This window comes from Pristiophorus japonicus, chromosome 20 (assembly GCF_044704955.1).
Source record: "Pristiophorus japonicus isolate sPriJap1 chromosome 20, sPriJap1.hap1, whole genome shotgun sequence".
Lineage (NCBI taxonomy): Eukaryota > Metazoa > Chordata > Chondrichthyes > Pristiophoridae > Pristiophorus > Pristiophorus japonicus.
In genome coordinates, this window is record NC_091996.1 from 29,612,295 (window position 1) to 29,629,787 (window position 17,493).

General features: G+C 43.6%; 1 protein-coding gene across 1 annotated transcript in view; it reads left to right on the forward strand.

Moving 5' to 3' along the window:
• Window positions 1–17,493, forward strand: part of LOC139232462 (nuclear receptor subfamily 6 group A member 1) — a 352,134-nt gene that overhangs the window by 302,915 nt on the left and 31,726 nt on the right. The window contains exon 3 of the mRNA XM_070862680.1: window positions 14,762–14,817. Coding sequence (XP_070718781.1) covers window positions 14,762–14,817 — 56 coding nt within the window. The remainder of the gene's footprint in view (window positions 1–14,761; window positions 14,818–17,493) is intronic.

Genomic DNA, 17,493 nt, shown 5'->3' on the forward strand with positions numbered 1-17,493 from the left:
GCAAAGTGGACCTATGTCTAATCCAAAAGACAGCACCTCCAAGTGTGCTGCACTCCCTCAGTACTGCACTGTAGTGTCAGTCTAGATCATGTGCTCAGGTCTCTAGAGTAGGGCTTGAACCATGATCTTCTGACTCAGAGGGGTAGATATTTACCTCAAGCAAAATCCAGGTGGCCGTCAGGCAGAGCATGCCAGCTGGCCGCCCAATAATCCTGGTCCATTTTAAGAGCCGGACCGCGTTAGAATTTTGCTGGTTGGCTGTGGGTGGAAAACCGATGCCGTGGAACAGACGACCAGCCTCTGGGCTAGAGTATGTGAGGGATGGGTTGATCTCAGGAACTGGAGCCACCCAGGATGATTTTGTGGAGTCCAGAGCAACATTTTGCAACCTCACAAAAATAAACGTCAGCTTACCTGTTGGCTCTTCTTAGACTGGACCACCAGCGGATACTGGACTGAACATGAGCAGTGCGCATTCTGCATCATCTGTCCTAAATTAACAAGCAAGGTCCTATGTATGTCCTAGGGCCCTGATTTACATTTTAAATGGGTCGACCACATAACTGAGGCGGGAGCTCTGATCACCCAGCGGTAGGTCCAGAGGAAGATACCACCTGCCACAGAGGTGATGAGAACAGGACAGTACATCATTCCCCACCATTTTCAGGGCACTACCATCGCATTTCCACCAGGTGAAAGACCTCAAAATATACCCCAGAGATTCCTGCCATTGAACCAAGGCTGACACCTCTACTTGGAAGTTTTGCAATACTGATATCACAATACGAAAGCTATTCATTGCATCCTAGTGTGCAAGCAGAATTGTTTTTGAAAAAAATCAGCCCAGGAGATACTTGATTCCTTGGAAATGCAATAAGGGTTAATATTAGTTGCTTTTTAGCTTACTTAGTTTACAGTTTTCCATGTATTAACTTAGCGCTTTTATATTATCTTCCTGATCTTTAACTGACTTAAAAAAAAAATTAAGCGCTAGAACCTCCACTTTGTTTCAAGCTTAACGCCCATTTTACCACTGAAATGACATAATGTCCATATATCGCCTATTTTGGCACAAACTGGAAACTGACGGGTTTTTTTTTTTAGGTGACTTCTCACCGAGCATTATTTTCCAAATGGGCTTAACGCTGAGAAAAAATATTCCCGACCGCCCACTTTTTTTGGGCGGAATCAGCAGAAAGGGCGAATTCAACGGCCATAATATCACCCAGCATTATTTTCCGCACGGAAACATAGAAACATAGAAAATAGGTGCAGGAGTAGGCCATTCGGCCCTTCTAGCCTGCACCGCCATTCAATGAGTTCATGGCTGAACATGCAACTTCAGTACCCCATTCCTGCTTTCTCACCATACCCCTTGATTCCCCTAGTAGTAAGGACTTCATCTAACTCCTTTTTGAATATATTTAGTGAATTGGCCTCAACAACTTTCTGTGGTAGAGAATTCCACAGGTTCACCACTCTCTGGGTGAAGAAATTCCTCCTCATCTCGGTCCTAAATGGCTTCCCCCTTATCCTTAGTCTGTGTCCCCTGGTTCTGGACTTCCCCAACATTGGGAACATTCTTCCTGCATCTAACCTGTCTAACCCCGTCAGAATTTTAAACGTTTCTATGAGGTCCCCTCTCATTCTTCTGAACTCCAGTGAATACAAGCCCAGTTGATCCAGTCTTTCTTGATAGGTCAGTCCCGCCATCCCGGGAATCAGTCTGGTGAACCTTCGCTGCACTCCCTCAATAGCAAGAATGTCCTTCCTCAGGTTAGGAGACCAAAACTGTACACAATACTCCAGGTGTGGCCTCACCAAGGCCCTGTACAATTGTAGCAACACCTCCCTGCCCTTGTACTCAAATCCCCTCGCTATGAAGGCCAACATGCCATTTGCTTTCTTAACCGCCTGCTGTACCTGCATGCCAACCTTCAATGACTGATGTACCATGACACCCAGGTCTCTTTGCACCCGCCCTTTTCCTAATCTGTCACCATTCAGATAATAGTCTGTCTCTCTGTTTTTACCACCAAAGTGGATAACCTCACATTTATCCACATTATACTTCATCTGCCATGCATTTGCCCACTCACCTAACCTATCCAAGTCGCTCTGCAGCCTCATAGAATCCTCCTTGCAGCTCACACTGCCACCCAACTTAGTGTCATCCGCAAATTTGGAGATACTACATTTAATCCCCTCATCTAAATCATTAATGTACAGTGTAAACAGCTGGGGCCCCAGCACAGAACCTTGCGGTACCCCACTAGTCACTGCCTGCCATTCTGAAAAGTCCCCATTTACTCCTACTCTTTGCTTCCTGTCTGACAACCAGTTCTCAATCCATGTCAGCACACTACCCCCAATCCCATGTGCTTTAACTTTGCACATTAATCTCTTGTGTGGGACCTTGTCGAAAGCCTTCTGAAAGTCCAAATATACCACATCAACTGGTTCTCCCTTGTCCACTCTACTGGAAACATCCTCAAAAAATTCCAGAAGATTTGTCAAGCATGATTTCCCTTTCACAAATCCATGCTGACTTGGACCTATCATATTACCTCTTTCCAAATGCACTGCGATGACATCCTTAATAATTGATTCCATCATTTTACCCACTACTGAGATTAACACCAAGATTCAATATTAACGCCCGCCCACTGTTTTTTGTCGTAACTAGCGGCCATGGAGACCGCCCATCTTCAATTTCACCACCTCGCACACTTATCGCCCACAATATCGCTCGCTCAAAAAAAACGGCCACAAAAAGTGGAACGAACCGGAACGAACGCCAGCAGTGTGGCTGTCATTTGTTAAATCCCACTCTTACTTGAGTAGCTGATATTGGAAAGATTTGCCTGAAAGAGCGCTGATGTGAGTGACAATGCTGACACACTGCTGTGTGTGTGCAGCTCAGACATCAATGTGCCCATCACCTTGGTGCCCGTTAAAGTTTACATTGATTGATAAGTTGTATTTAACTCTTACACACTGGTGATTCCTTACCATGAAACGGTCCAGCTATCTGAGACAGTGCGCAACAAGGTTATGTTCAATAACAAAAGTTTAATACCAACATTGGTCTGAAATCATAAGTATCACAGCCAATAACACCCAACCCCTGCCCATACCCCACTTTTTCCACCATTGGCATAAATCACATGTCCAGCAACACCGAATACAAAGGCAAAGCAGGAGCATGGTCCCCAGCCCCCATACATTGCAACAAATTGCATACACCCAGATGGAGATATAACAGAGCCATCACCTGTGCACATACACCTCACTTTCCTTCCCCCTCGCTCCATGGCGCCCGGCCGAGGAGCTCCTCAGGCGGTGCCTCATTGGGGGGGGGGGGGGGATTAAGGCAGATGCGATGGTTGTACGGGTACAGGAGCGCGGGGTGCCTAGGGAGCAACATTCTCTGATGCAGAAGCAGGCTCTTGGTCCTTGCTCTCATCTGCCGTTCGCAGTGGTGGTGCGGAACCTAGGGGTGGAGTGCCATGCTCGGGACCACTGGGAGACCTGTGGCAGCAGTGTTCCTGGCTATCGCATCCAGGGATTCTGCTATGCTCGGAATGAACTCGGTCTTGGTGGCCAGATGTCGAGATATGCCCCCCAATGCTTCGATGAGCTGGTCACCATTGTCTACAGTCCTCCTGGACAACTGTACCATCTCTCCGCTGTCATGTCGTGCTCGTGGAACAGACCTGCCGCGTCCACGAGGCCTCCGCGGGGTCGACACCGTCCTGGGGCAAATGGGGTGCCCTGTGGAGAGGTGCTTGGGGCCGGCACCTCCAGAGTGGAGGCGGGAATGACCGGAGGACCACTAGATGGCCTTGGGGTGAAATGGGTTCTGGAGCGATGCAGGCTCTTTGAAGTCCGCGCTCTCATCCGTCGAAACAGACCCAGCAGATTGACGGGCGAGAATCGGAGCTCCTTAGCACCAGATGTAGTTGAATCGTCCGCCGACTCCTGCCCCTCACCCCCACCTTCTGGCCTCTATGGCCTTGCCTGGGGCCACGCTGTTGGCTGAGCTGCAAGACACAAATGAGGTTATTAGAGGAGAAGGGGTGCTAGGGTGATGAGGTGAGTCCAGCGCTACACACAGCATATGCACGACAAAAGCATCATCCCTCTCAAAATCATCGCAGACATCACATTTCATGACCATCAACACATTGCGCATTGCAATGATTTTCATTCGGCCAGCATTATTTCTATGACACTTTTAGAAATCATCTATCATATATGATTGTTCAGATATGAGTTGGTGTGGCATCTATTGACTTTACATCACGCAATGGTGTAAGCTTTATTCACGAGGCATCACTTCAGGGTCTGCAGATGCGTCCGTGGCTGTCGGAGGGTACTTCCCCACGAGTGTGAGCACTCGCTCCTCCATCTCAGTGATGTCGCTGGGGACTGGTGGCCTCCCACCCATTTGCCTCTGCATGGACCTCATCGTCAATAACTTCTTCTGTAAAAGATGGCATGGCATGAGATCATTGCGTGATATCCTTGCTAGGTACCATCACAGACACTGATACAACACATAACCGACAGATGTAATCATGATTATTATCATTCTTTACCTAAAGATGTACACTGTGACCGCAGACTTTGAGTAAACATTCCCGCTAAAAGTGCAAGACCTCACATCTGCTGATCGTCACTCATGACTGTTACAAATCAAATTATATAAATACATAAGTACATGTAAATCAATGTAATACTTACTCTTGCGGATCCCACGAGGTCGTTCCATCGTTTGCGGCATTGGTTGCCCTCACGCACCTCGTTGGTCGCCAACGAGACCACCTTTGCTATCTCGGTCCATATCCTCTGGTAGGCCTTTGGGGCGGGCTTCCTACATCCTCCCTGTGTTAAATCACCCCAGCGTGACTCGACCTCCTGCAGGAGGGAGGCATTTACCTCGTCCGAGAGCCTCCTGGCTCTTTTGCGGCCTCCAACGTGCTCCTCTCCCACCTCACTGCTCTCAAGCGTCTGTCTTTATAGCGTGCTGTGATGACTCCTCCTCTCCCTCCATTATAGGGCAAATTCAGTTAAATATGTGGCTGACAACAGCTACTTTTTGTTTGCCTACTTGCTATGAAGCTCTAAAGTCTCCCTCCTTCCTCCCAAAGCAGCCACACCACACCCAATCACACCTTCAGTTCCTCTGAGCTCCCTCTCTCTGTCTCCTCTTCACATGTCATGGTGACCCTTGACCTCCAGAATCGTGGGAATCGGGCGTTGCCATGCTGCTGCTAAGGACGACCACACTTTATGGCAGAAGGTCAAAAAAATTTACCGCTACCGCCCATTTGATATCGCTCGCAGTAACGCCCATTTTCAAAAATGTAAACTAGGTGTTTTGAGAATGGGCAAGAAGCCAGCGATCTAAAAACCCTCTTGGACCGTCCATGCCGGAAATAACGCCTATTTTTGGGCGATAACCACAAAAGTGGAGATTCTAGCCCCAAATAACAGAAAACCAAACAATTAAGAAAACCAAATTTGTATTTTAACACCTATGTTGGCAATAGCCCACTCTAGTATTTGTCTTATGGAAGAACCTGGCTGAATAATCAAAAATTAAATAATGTATTAATTTAATCTACATATTTTGGGCCCAAGTTTCCACATGATTTGCGCCTGATTTTTGGGAGCAACTGGTGGAGAACGGACTTAGAAATCGCAATTCTCCACATTTTATTTTCTGCAGTTCTAGTCAGGTAGAACAGTTCTACTTTGGAACAGAATTTTTTTCTTCAAAAGGGGGCGTGTCCGGCCACTGACGCCTGATTTGAAAGTTTCCACAGTGAAAACGTACTCCAAACTAACTTAGAATGGAGCAAGTGAAGAAAAAACCTGTTCTACATATTAAAAAATCAGGCGCAGGTTACAAATTAGGCGTCCAGAACGAGGTGGGGGGGGAAGGGAAGTCATTAAATTCTACAATAAATCCTTATTTATACTTCTACAAATATTATACAAATAAATCCAACCTGAATAAACATTTATAAGCAAAGAAAAGATTAAATAACCCATCTTCCTACCTGTGTGAAAGTGCTTCAGCCAGCCTCACAAGTTCGTTCGTTCGTTCCCGACGGCAGGGGGGGAAGGAAGACGTTCCCGATGGCGGGAGGGAGGGAGTGCGGGCCCGCCCGCCCGAACGCTGCGGGGGGGGGGGGGGGGGAAGAAAATCCCGACGGCGGGAGGGAGGAGAGTGCGGGCCCGAACGCAGCGAGGGGGGGGGGAGGAGAGGAAGACGTTCCAGACGGCGGGCGGGAAGGAGACAGTGAGAAGGCTGCAGGAAGCCTCAATGCTGATGGCAATGTGCTTTTATTAAAAAATGTTCAAAAATTAAACAGCTACAAAGAACTACAAAAATGGCCGAGTGCCAATGTTTTCCTTTACACTGCGCGTGCGCGAACGCTTCAACGCGCACGCACAGGGTTGCCGGCAGGAAAAAAACTAATTTAAATAGTACCCGCCCCCTCCCACTTACAAAATCGGCGCGAGTGTAGGCTCCGCCCCCCCTGGGCGCCGCGCCAAACAGACAAGGAGCTGCAGGGCTCTCCAGAATCGCGAGGTTTTTTTCCGGCGCCGTTTTAGGCGCGAAAAATGGGCGCCCAGCTCGGAGGGGCGCCCGTTTTTTTATCGTGTGGAAACTTGGGCCCTAATAGTGTTAGGTATGTGTGTGGATGCAAACAATTGAATATTTTGTTTTTTTAATATTGAATGAGGTATTGACTAGTGTTATTTTCTATGTGCTTGGAATACAGTTCACATCGTCAAAAAAAAACAAAAACAAAGGGGTTAATTTTAAAATGAGTGATCGTTTTATACATCTCTCCCAAGTTTTATTTTCATCGAAGTAATTGCAACAAAAATTAATGCACTTTTGTCCATGACTTAGATTTATTGGCTGCTTCTTGTTAAAGTATATATGGGATTAAAACCATTTTCATTTAAAGAAATGACCCAGTCTCCTGATGGATACTACTATAAGAACAGCAGAAGGTGCTTTTAATATGCTGTAGCCTGTTGAGTAAAAGCCATTATTTATTTTACACAGACTCATCCCTGCTATCTTTCTGCATAGGTGTTGGGAGTCCTGAATTAGATAGGCTACTACAAATAAGTGACCATTGAATTGATCCAACAATTACGAGGTAGATAGTGATCTAACCTGTTTTTTTATTTGGTGTGTTGATGTACATTTCCGAAGAGCTGTTTTGATCCAGACTATTAAATATAGTTAGCTTCCTGAGTTGTCACCTTGGAGACAGTTTCTAGGAAGCTCAGTCATTATCTAGGATATTCTGTGAATGCTTGATAGTCTGATTGGAAATTATATATCGTTGATTTTCTTTGTTCACTAGTTGAACTTCAAAGGTGATAGAAAATATGGCGGAGGTTTTCCTGTTGTGCGCTTGGCTGCACGCGATTCCCCCACATTCATTCTACTGGCCAGGAAATGACGGCTGGTGAGCGCACAAGTGAAAAATCCTAGCCTATATCTTGAACAGAATTCCCCTGGTTGAGCAGTTATTTTGGTCATTAAAAAAAGAGAGAGAGAGATCAGGGCCTCTGGTAGGTTAGCCACAAACCACCAAGGTGGTGTAATTCGAAAGACCCCATTCCACTAGCAGGCATGTGATGGAGTGGGGCCTAAATATGCTGATTTCCAGGATTCTGTTTTGTGGGGGCCGAGATGATTGGGGTACATCACGCTTGTAAGTGTGCATGAATAGTGTTCACCCCAATGAAAGCCTAGAAGGTTGGAGAAGCTGCATGCTGCTCAATTGAAGTACAAAGGCCTGGAAAGGGTCTCCCAGAAATAGGGCAGCAGAACAGTTCAATTCCCAGAGAAGCGAGCAGTCTGCCCTTCAACAATCAATCTCCAGTAGGATCGGTTATCTTTTTCCACAGGCATTATGGGGCCTTTACTCGCCCCATAATGGAACCTGCACCTGTTCTAAGTCGGTGTTAAGATGATATTATAAGTGAAATTTCTTGGAAATATTTAACCTCCTCCAGACACTCATTGACATGCTGCTGGCGATGGGAAGAGGGGGGGCGTGAGATAAGAGCCTCCCTCTCAACTCCCGTTGGAATTTCCCAACCTCCTTGTTGCGAGGCAGATTTGACGAAGCAGGGTTCCACTCTATTTCACAAGCCTCCTCCAGTCGTTACACCAGAGATGAGCACAAGTTGGATTTTGCCCCACCCCCTCAAGTACGGTTGTGATCACCTTGCATTTTAGTGCAGGAAATGTTGCTGGTTTTAAATTCTAAGGAGGAATAGTTGCCTATATGTTACTGTAAAACTACTGTTTGTCTTTGCTACTTTTGCTATCTGTTTTCTGTTAATAAATCTGTTTGGTAGTTTATAGCCTAAAGCGCATTTTGATAGTATTTATTCTACCATGTATGAAGTCAAGGAAATCACATGAGAATGCATTTCCAGTGAGCCAGTTTCTTTTCTGTTATGTCTTGAATAAAGAGTCAGACTAGATACTGCAAGCTCAAAGTAACTGTGACCATAGTCCTTTATTACAGATCTGAGAGTGCCTCTCCAGCCTGTGAGACCTCCTTATATACAGGTGCTCCCAAAGGATCCCACAATCCCTTGGGACTCCAGGAGATAAGCCCTCTAGTGGTTAGACATGGTAATAACAGGTTTACACACAACACTTTCAATTCTGGGTTTCTTATTGATACAGATACTGGTCAGATAAAGGTATTCATAGCTTATGGGGGTAATTCTGATGCTGAACGCCAGTAAAGTAAATGTTCACAGATGTATTAGAGCTATTGTCAACTCCATGCCTTTTTAATGTGAAGAGCTGCTGAATTTCTTTTCAACATGCTCCTTCAAAATTTAAAAAAAATCTTCTCACCAAAATTCTTTAATAATTTATTGACACAATTACTACATGGTTTGGCAGGAAGTGCAATGATGATCCTGAATTTCCTTGAGAATTCTGCCGGACTCCCAGCAGAACCCAGCAGGAACAAAGTTACACTTGGTCTCCTATTTCCGGGATTTTCCAGCTTTCCTTGTAAGAGGTGGAACATTTGCCCATCCCTTAGAAAACAATTTTTGTCGGGGGTTGAGTTGGAGTGTGGGTGAGGACACCTTACACTGCAAAACATTGCTGCCTGTACCCTAACCCACACCAAGTCCTGTTCACTCATCATTCCTGTCCTTACTGAGCTACACTAGCTCCTGGTCCTCCAATGCCTCCAACTTAAAGTTCTTATCCTTGTGTTTAGATCATCTCATGTCTTTGTCCCTCCCTATCTCTCTCACTTCCTCCAGTCCTACAACTCCCCCGCCCCCCGCTCAGAACTCTACATTCCTTTGACTTTGCTCTCTATCTCACCATTGATGACGTGCCTTCAGCCGCCTAGGCCCTAAGTTCAAGAAGTCAAATCCTTTCACCCCTCGACCTCCCATTTCTCTTTTAAGATCTTCCTTAAAACACATCTCTTTGACCAAGCTTTTGGTCACTCCTAATATTTCCTTCTTTGGCTCGACATCCATCTTTGTTTGCTTATGCTAATGTGAAGTGCCTTGGGATGTTTTCCTACATTAAAGGAGCTGACATAAATGCAAGTAGTTATAGACCCACTTTTAAGGAAATGTAAAGTGAAACACTTAAAACCAACACGCTCATAACTGATCAACCCTGTCTTCTACTACATGCATTGCATGACCAGTAAATTTACAGCAACAAGTGTATTTTTCTATCTATGTGGATGCACATGTAAGGAAGAGTTTATAGAGGAAGAGATACATTTTCCACTGTGTTTTTAATTTTAAAAATCAACATTAGATGTTTTAATGTTTTAAGTTTTCAAAATGGCATATTCCAAAAAGTTTTATCAGCAGCTCTCGTGAAGTTGTTGATTTTTTTATTCTCTGCAGAATTGCGCTATCAGTATCTGATGCTTAGGAACATCTTGCAGTCTCATCCAACTCTGATTAGCTGCTTTACAACACATGCGATCTCAGAACTTTTATTAATTTTTTTAAAAATCCTATTTCCACACATAGTTTATGGTGAAATATATTAGGAGTCAAAATGAAGTCCTGGCCCAGAAGCATCAAGACCACTGCTCTTTGGGCATTGAGCGTGCCAATACCACAGAGAGTTATTAGTATAGTATTAGACAGTCCCTCGTATCAAGGATGACCTGCTTCCACACCAAAAAGTGATGTTTCAATGAGGGACTTGACATTCTAGTTCCCAAACTACATACTGAAGGGTGGAAGATGCCTGTGCGTAGATTCTTTTAACGTGGGGTGGCCATTGCACACCAGCCACCACATGGGCTTGACAGGGCTAGATCTTGATCCAGTGGCAAGGGTTAACCAAGACGACTGGAGACCAAGTTCTGCTGTGGAGCTCATGCTATATTAAAAGGTCAGCTCATTTCTATATTAGCATGGTACGTCCAGAGCAAACTGGAGGTGGACCTGGGTCAGGGGAGTAGCTTATTTGCTGCCAGCAGATTTTAAAGAGCAACTGATTACCTTTAAAATTGCTATGTTACTGAAGAGGGTAAGAAATGGCTGGAGCAAGGATACATGTGAAAACTGCACCAGTTAATGAAGCAGCTTTTGAGGTCCTGCAGAAAAAGATTGCTGTTTTTGGCACTGAAGGCCACGTGAATAGCTGGAAGAAGATGGCTGAAAGAATATATGTTGTCTCGCTTGTGCATCGAACCTGGAAGAGCTGAGGAAGAAATCTGCTGGTCTTGGGAAGGATGTCAAGATATGTTTTCTCCCATTTTTCTTAATTTTACAATGTTGCCTTGCAATTCACATTGACAGCACTTTGTATCAAGCTTCGTGGCACACCACAGAGGAAGAATGTACAGCATCCTACTGTACTTTCTCAATTCACAGGCATGACCACATTTTGCCTTCGTGCCATCACTATGTATTTGTCCTTCAGCTCATTTAATGTAGCAAGCAACAAACACCAAGCGCACCAAGTGAACACAAGGTATCTGTATACTGCATATTTACCGAATTTTGACATGATACCTGATACATTCATAATAAAGGATGAAACTGAGTACTGTGTACAATGAGCAAGTGTGACCTTAGCTCCTTTAATAAGATTCGAGAGTGCAGGTACCTCGTGGGTGGCCTGCTTTTATTTAATGTGCTTCCAAGGGATGCTAGGATCCCTTGGGACTGCTACAGGTAGGCCCTCTGGTGGTCAGGTGTGATGCAGGTTACAAAGGGTTAAATACATAACAATACTGACTAATGTGAGCAGTTGGGTCACACATTTCTCTATAAATTCAACATATAACCCACCTTCAGTTTGTTTGCAGGAGAAGGCTACACATGATAGGTGCCAGTACATGGATACTTTCAAAAGGCTTTTGACAAGGTCCCGCACAAGAGATTGGTGTGCAAAATCAAAGCACATGGTATTGGGGATAATGTACTGACATGGATAGAGAGCTGGTTGGCAGACAGGAAGCAGAGAGTCGGGATAAACGGAATGGCAGGCAGTGACTAGTGGAGTGCCGCCAGGGCTCAGCTGGGACCCCAGCTCTTTACAATATACATTAACGATTTAGATGAAGGAATTGAGTGTAATAGCTCCAAGTTTGCAGACGACACTAAACTGGGTGGCAGTGTGAGCTGTGAGGAAGACGCTAAGAGGCTGCAGGGTGACTTGGATAGGTTAGGTGAGTGGGCAAATGCATGGCAGATGCAGTATAATGTGGATAAATGTGAGGTTATCCATTTTGGGGGCAAAAACATGAAGGCAGAATATTATCTGAATGGCGGCAGATTAGGAAAAGGGGAGGTGCAACGAGACCTGGGTGTCATGGTTCATCAGTCACTGAAAGTTGGCATGCAGGTACAGCAGGCGGTGAAGAAGGCAAATGGTATGTTGGCCTTCATAGCTAGGGGATTTGAGTATAGGAGCAGGGAGGTCTTACTGCAGTTGTACAGGGCCTTAGTGAGGCATCACCTGGAATATTGTGTTCAGTTTTGGTCTCCTAATCTGAGGAAGAACGTTTTTGCTATTGAGGGAGTGCAGCGAAGGTTCACCAGACTGATTCCAGGGATGGCTGGACTGTCATATGAGGAGAGACTGGATCAACTGGGCCTTTATTCACTGGAGTTTAGAAGGATGAGAGGGATCTCATAGAAACACATAGGATTCTGACAGGACTGGACAGGTTAGATGCGGGAAGAATGTTCCCAATGTTGTGGAAGTCCAGAACCAGGGGTCATAGTCTTAGGATAAGGGGTAGGCCATTTAGGACTGAGATGAGGAGAAACTTCTTCACTCAGAGTTGTTAACCTGTGGAATTCCCTGCCGCAGAGATTTGTTGATGCCAGTTCATTGGATATATTCAAGAGGGAGTTAGATATGGCCCTTACAGTTATGGGGATTAAGAAGTATGGAGAGAAAGCGGGAAAAGGGTACTGAGGGAATGATCAGCCATGATCTTATTGAATGGCGGTGCACGTTCGAAAGGCCAAATGGCCTACTCCTACACCTATTTTCTATGTTTCTATGTAAGCTTTACTCACGTGGCATCACTTCAGGGTCTGCCAATGCGTCCGAGGGTGCTTCCCCACAAGTGCGAGTACTCGCTCCTCCATGTCAGTGATGTCACTGGGGACAGGTGACCCCCCCCCAACCCGTTCGCCTCTGCACAGACCTCATCGTCGATAGCTTCTGTAAAAATTGACAGGACGACATGGCATGAGATCATTGCGTGATATCATTGCTAGGTACTGTCACAGAGACTGATACAACACATAACCGACAGATATATTAATGATTATTATGATAATTATCATTCTTTACCTGAAGACATATACCGTGACCGCAGGCTTTGAGTAAAACATTCCCGGTAAAAGCGCAAGATCTCACATCTGCTGATAGTCACTCATGACTGTTACAAATCAAATTATATAAATACATAAGTACATGTAAATCAATGTAATACTTACTCTTGCGGATCCCACAAGGTCGTTCCATCGTTTGCGGCATTGGTTGCCCTCACGCACCTCGTTGGTCGCCGACGAGACCACCTCTGTTATTTTGGTCCATATCTTCTGGTATACCTTTGGGGTGGGCTTCCCACGCCCTCCCTGTGTCAAATCACTCCAGCGTGACTCGACCTCCTGCAGGAAGGAGGTATTTGCCTCCTCCGAGAACCTCCTTGCTCTTTTGCACCCTCCAATTTGCTCCTCTCCCACCTCTTTGCTCTCTCCAGCGTCCATCTCCACAGCGTACTGTGATGCCTCCTCCTTTCTCTCCATTATAGGCCAAATTCGGTCAAATATATGGCTGGTAACAGCTATTTTTTGTTTGCCTACTTGCTGTGAAGCATGAAAGTCTCGCTCCTTCCTCCCAAAGCAGCCACACCACACCTAGCCACGCCTTCAGTCCCTCTGAGCTCTCTCTCTCTCTCTCTCTCTCTCTCTCTCTCCTGCGCATGTCATGGTGACCCTTGACCTCCAGAATTGCGAGAATCGAACGTTGCCATGCCGTTACTAAGGACAGCCACACTTTACGGTAGAAGGCCAAAAAAATGTTACGCTGCCACCCTTTTATATCGCTCGCGGTAACGCCCATTTTCAAAAATGGAAACTAGGTGTTTTGAGAATGGGCGAGAAGCCGGCGATCTCAAAACCTTTTTTTACTGCCCACGCCGGAAATATCATCTATTTTTGGGCGATAACCACAAAAGTGGAGGTTCTAGCCCCACGTCATATTATTTTCCCTTGATTTTTAAATACTTTATCAAATTGATACCGAGTGGCAGACAATGTTGTAATATCTTGGGAAACTTGTTCACTAGCTTAATTAGTTGTTTGGGAAATCAATTGTCATTGTTGCATCTTTTGGTGACTGGATGTTTCCGTTTTGTGACTCGTTGGCCACTTGCAAATGTATTTGCTATTGGAACAGGATTTTGATTGAAATAAATTGAGAACTCTTGCCAGAGTTGAAACACTGCTAAACCAAAGATTGGTGTTGTAAAATGCCACATTTTTACTTTAGCAGACATCAGATTTTCAGGAAAACGGCATGAGGGAAATTCCAACACTATTTTATTGGATATTATATTGAGCTACTTGTTCAACTGAAAAGGAAATTAATGTGTTTTTAAGATTTTGAAGAAATTGATTTTTGTATTAAATGCGCATGTTCACACCTGCACACAGTCTATTTTATAAAATTTTGTGGAAGCTCAGAAAACCATATTTAAATTATATTGTTGTAGAAGAATGTACCTTGTCATTTTTCAGAATATTTAAAGGCAATAATTTAACTGTGGGAAAATGTTTTACTAACCGTTCTTAACATTTCATTATTTTCTTTTCTTTAAAAAAAATGGGGATTTTAAAACTGGTATATCTGTTGTGGCCCATTGAGAGGTGGAGTGCAGGTCTATGTGATCCTACTGATAGTTGCATCACTGCTGAGAGATGTCAGCTACTTTCCCACAAGGTTTGAAGGAAATTCAGCAGAAGAGCTCTCAGTCCAATTGTCGTTTGCCTGTTAATGGTTAACTCAGAGTAACACAGGCAGAAACCTGGGGATAGATCACCTGCCTGCACCCCAATTGGTGTGTGACTTGGGGAAATCAAGAGAAAATATGCACAAAGCTATTCTCAAAAGAAAATTAAAATCAGTTTTGTAAAGTGTACTAAGTTTAAAAAAAAAACAATTGTGTTTCTTTTTCAGCAATCAGGGAGGATGGAATGCCAGGAGGTAGAAACAAAAGTATTGGTCCTGTTCAGGTATGTGTTTTGTCAGTCATGGAAATTAAGCTATATATAATAGTGCAGGGTGATTTTAAAAATATATATTATTCTACTGTCCAATTGAACAAATAGCAGTCATTATTCTTGTATGAATAGAATGTAATTTAATGTTGGCTGTAAGACAATATTGCGGGGACAAATATAATGTAATTTTTCTTCCTGTTTGGATTAATGTGATTAAAGCATGCTCACCTTGATTAAACCAGTCATCTACTACATACACTTTTTAAATGTGTCCAGTTGAAAATTTTTAGTTGAGCAAAACTTGGTACTTCCTATTTTTTTTTTTGCCATTTTATGAAAGGCAAGTACTAAGCAAATACTAAATGAGCTTGTCCCAGTCATTTCAAGTCTGTGGGTGAAATAGGTATAAATCCCTGCCACTCTGACCTCACTGTATTTTATTGTTCCAAAAATAGATTTCTATGGTATTTTATTTTGATTAAACTGGATTTAATAATCTATCTATGACCTTGCCAGTAAAAAGGATATTTTCATCTTTAAAAAGAATTTTGGTGAAAATTAGGAGAAGTAAAATCTATTGGGCATATCTAATGTCGGCATAGAATCAGCTTTTTAAATTTATATTTGGGTAAACTTTTGTGCTTATCAAATTTAAGGGGAATTGAATAGCTTTGCAGTATCAAGATAGAACTCTCATAGATACCACATAACACAGAGGTACCACATGCAGAGCAAAGCCCTAATCTCAGCCTTTGTTACACCAGTATAACAGTCCCATTTTAGTGTTTTAGAATGTTAATTGACCCAGAGCAACATAGCCTGGTTCTGTGCTTACTTCATGTGGATGTAGGTGCCATTTCCAGAAGGATCACGGGATAACATTCAATTCTGTACAACCTGCAATTCTAGTGACTAACTTACCACAGATCAGGGGTTTAACCAGAGACATTCCCAGTCTATATGATGCAGTTAGATTATGCTGTGTTTGCCCATGGCGGAACTTGAACATTGGGGGAAAAAACAAATACTGATTATATTACACTTAAACAAATGGAGACTGCTGAATTTGTTCCACTCTTCACTTTGATAGAAATTAATGATGTTGTCATGTTTAGAATTAGAAAGCAACATTCCAGCAACATTTATAATACCTGCATCTGAACTCTGCAAGGTTTGAAATAAATGTGTCCAGGTCAATAAAAGATTTGCGGGCTTTTTCCTTCAAGCCCTTAAGCCTTTTTGAGTGAACAGCTCTTAAATGTCTTAATGATTTATGTGGTGACTTGTTGCCAGGTGTCTTATAAAAACAAGGGCAATACAAGGTCCTGTGGCAGAAAATAGCACATTTCAAATGTGTTTGTGTGGGACTGCAGAACAATAAGGCTTCCAACACTGGAAGATTACCAGCATTTAACTCATACTTATTTTTTTTAATTCTCTGAATAGAATGTTTTATTTCAACAGATTTATCTTTTAGAATTGTCTATTAACTTCATTCCAACTGAAAAGTCTCATCATGTTACTACACATACATGTAGACAATATATATCTCAAACCTATTACTATTGTGACAAGATTTGTAGCTCTTTTTAAACTGATGTAAGCATAATTTTTTTTTGAGATAGAACTTAATCCAGTGTAGAATTTGTTCTTTTTGTTCCATTTAATTAGTGTAGTTGTTTATCAGCCTGACCTTTTAACTTCTAAACCAGCCAATGTTTCAGAAATTTCAGTGCTGGCCCCAGCATTACTAGAACGCCAATTGGGATCCTTCACTGGTTACCATTAAAGTTAATACCTCACATTTTTGAAAGCTAGTGTGATAGAGGGCTATGACTTGAAATCAAACTGTGCCCTACTCTGCAGCCTTCTTAATCACTTCATTGTTTTTTTTAAAAATCTTCTCTCTTTTACCTTAAACACACTTGTTTTTTATTCTTGTTTATTTCTGATAGTGGGGTGGGATATCAGCCATGGGATCAGGTTGGGGATTGGAAGGCCAGGGATCGGGAGTCTGAGAATCAAGGACAGGGATTGGAAGTACGAGAATCGGAGAAGTTGGGAGTGGGGGAAGATCATGGGTCAGGTTCAGGAGATTGAAGGTTGGGTCCAAGAGCAGCAATGATGGGCAGAGAGTGGCGGCAATCAATTTCTTCTATGTGGGGTTGGAAGAAGCACTCCTGTTGCCCCTGAGTCCACATTCAAGTAAGTTACCAACCACCTTGTTTGATAGCAGGCAATCTCATGGCTTGCTTTCCTTGTGTGTAGCCGGTGCTGGTGCGGGTTGCCTTAGGCAAGCCAATCTTGGAAAGGGGACTTCAAACAGGAGTTGGGCCACTTATTTGCATTTACAGTGGTCCTATTGCCAGTTTCAGATGTAGGTAAAGTTTGCATATTTTTTGTTAACCAATATGATGGGCGGCACATTTCCAGCAGTAGTCTCAGTAGCGCCAGAGAAACAATTTCTAGGCTCGTGCAGCAATTTCAATATGGCTAGGTAGTATGAGTAAAGTGCACCTCCTTGAACCTATAAAGAAGTGAGTGAGAGACAGGTGATAGATAATGGCAGAGCGCTTTAAGCCTAGCAAGGAAGCAGAAATCACATTTATGTTCCATTATAATAATAAATCAATTACATTTCTGGGTGCACTTTCATTTAAAGGAATGATTAGTGTTTTATAAATGGAA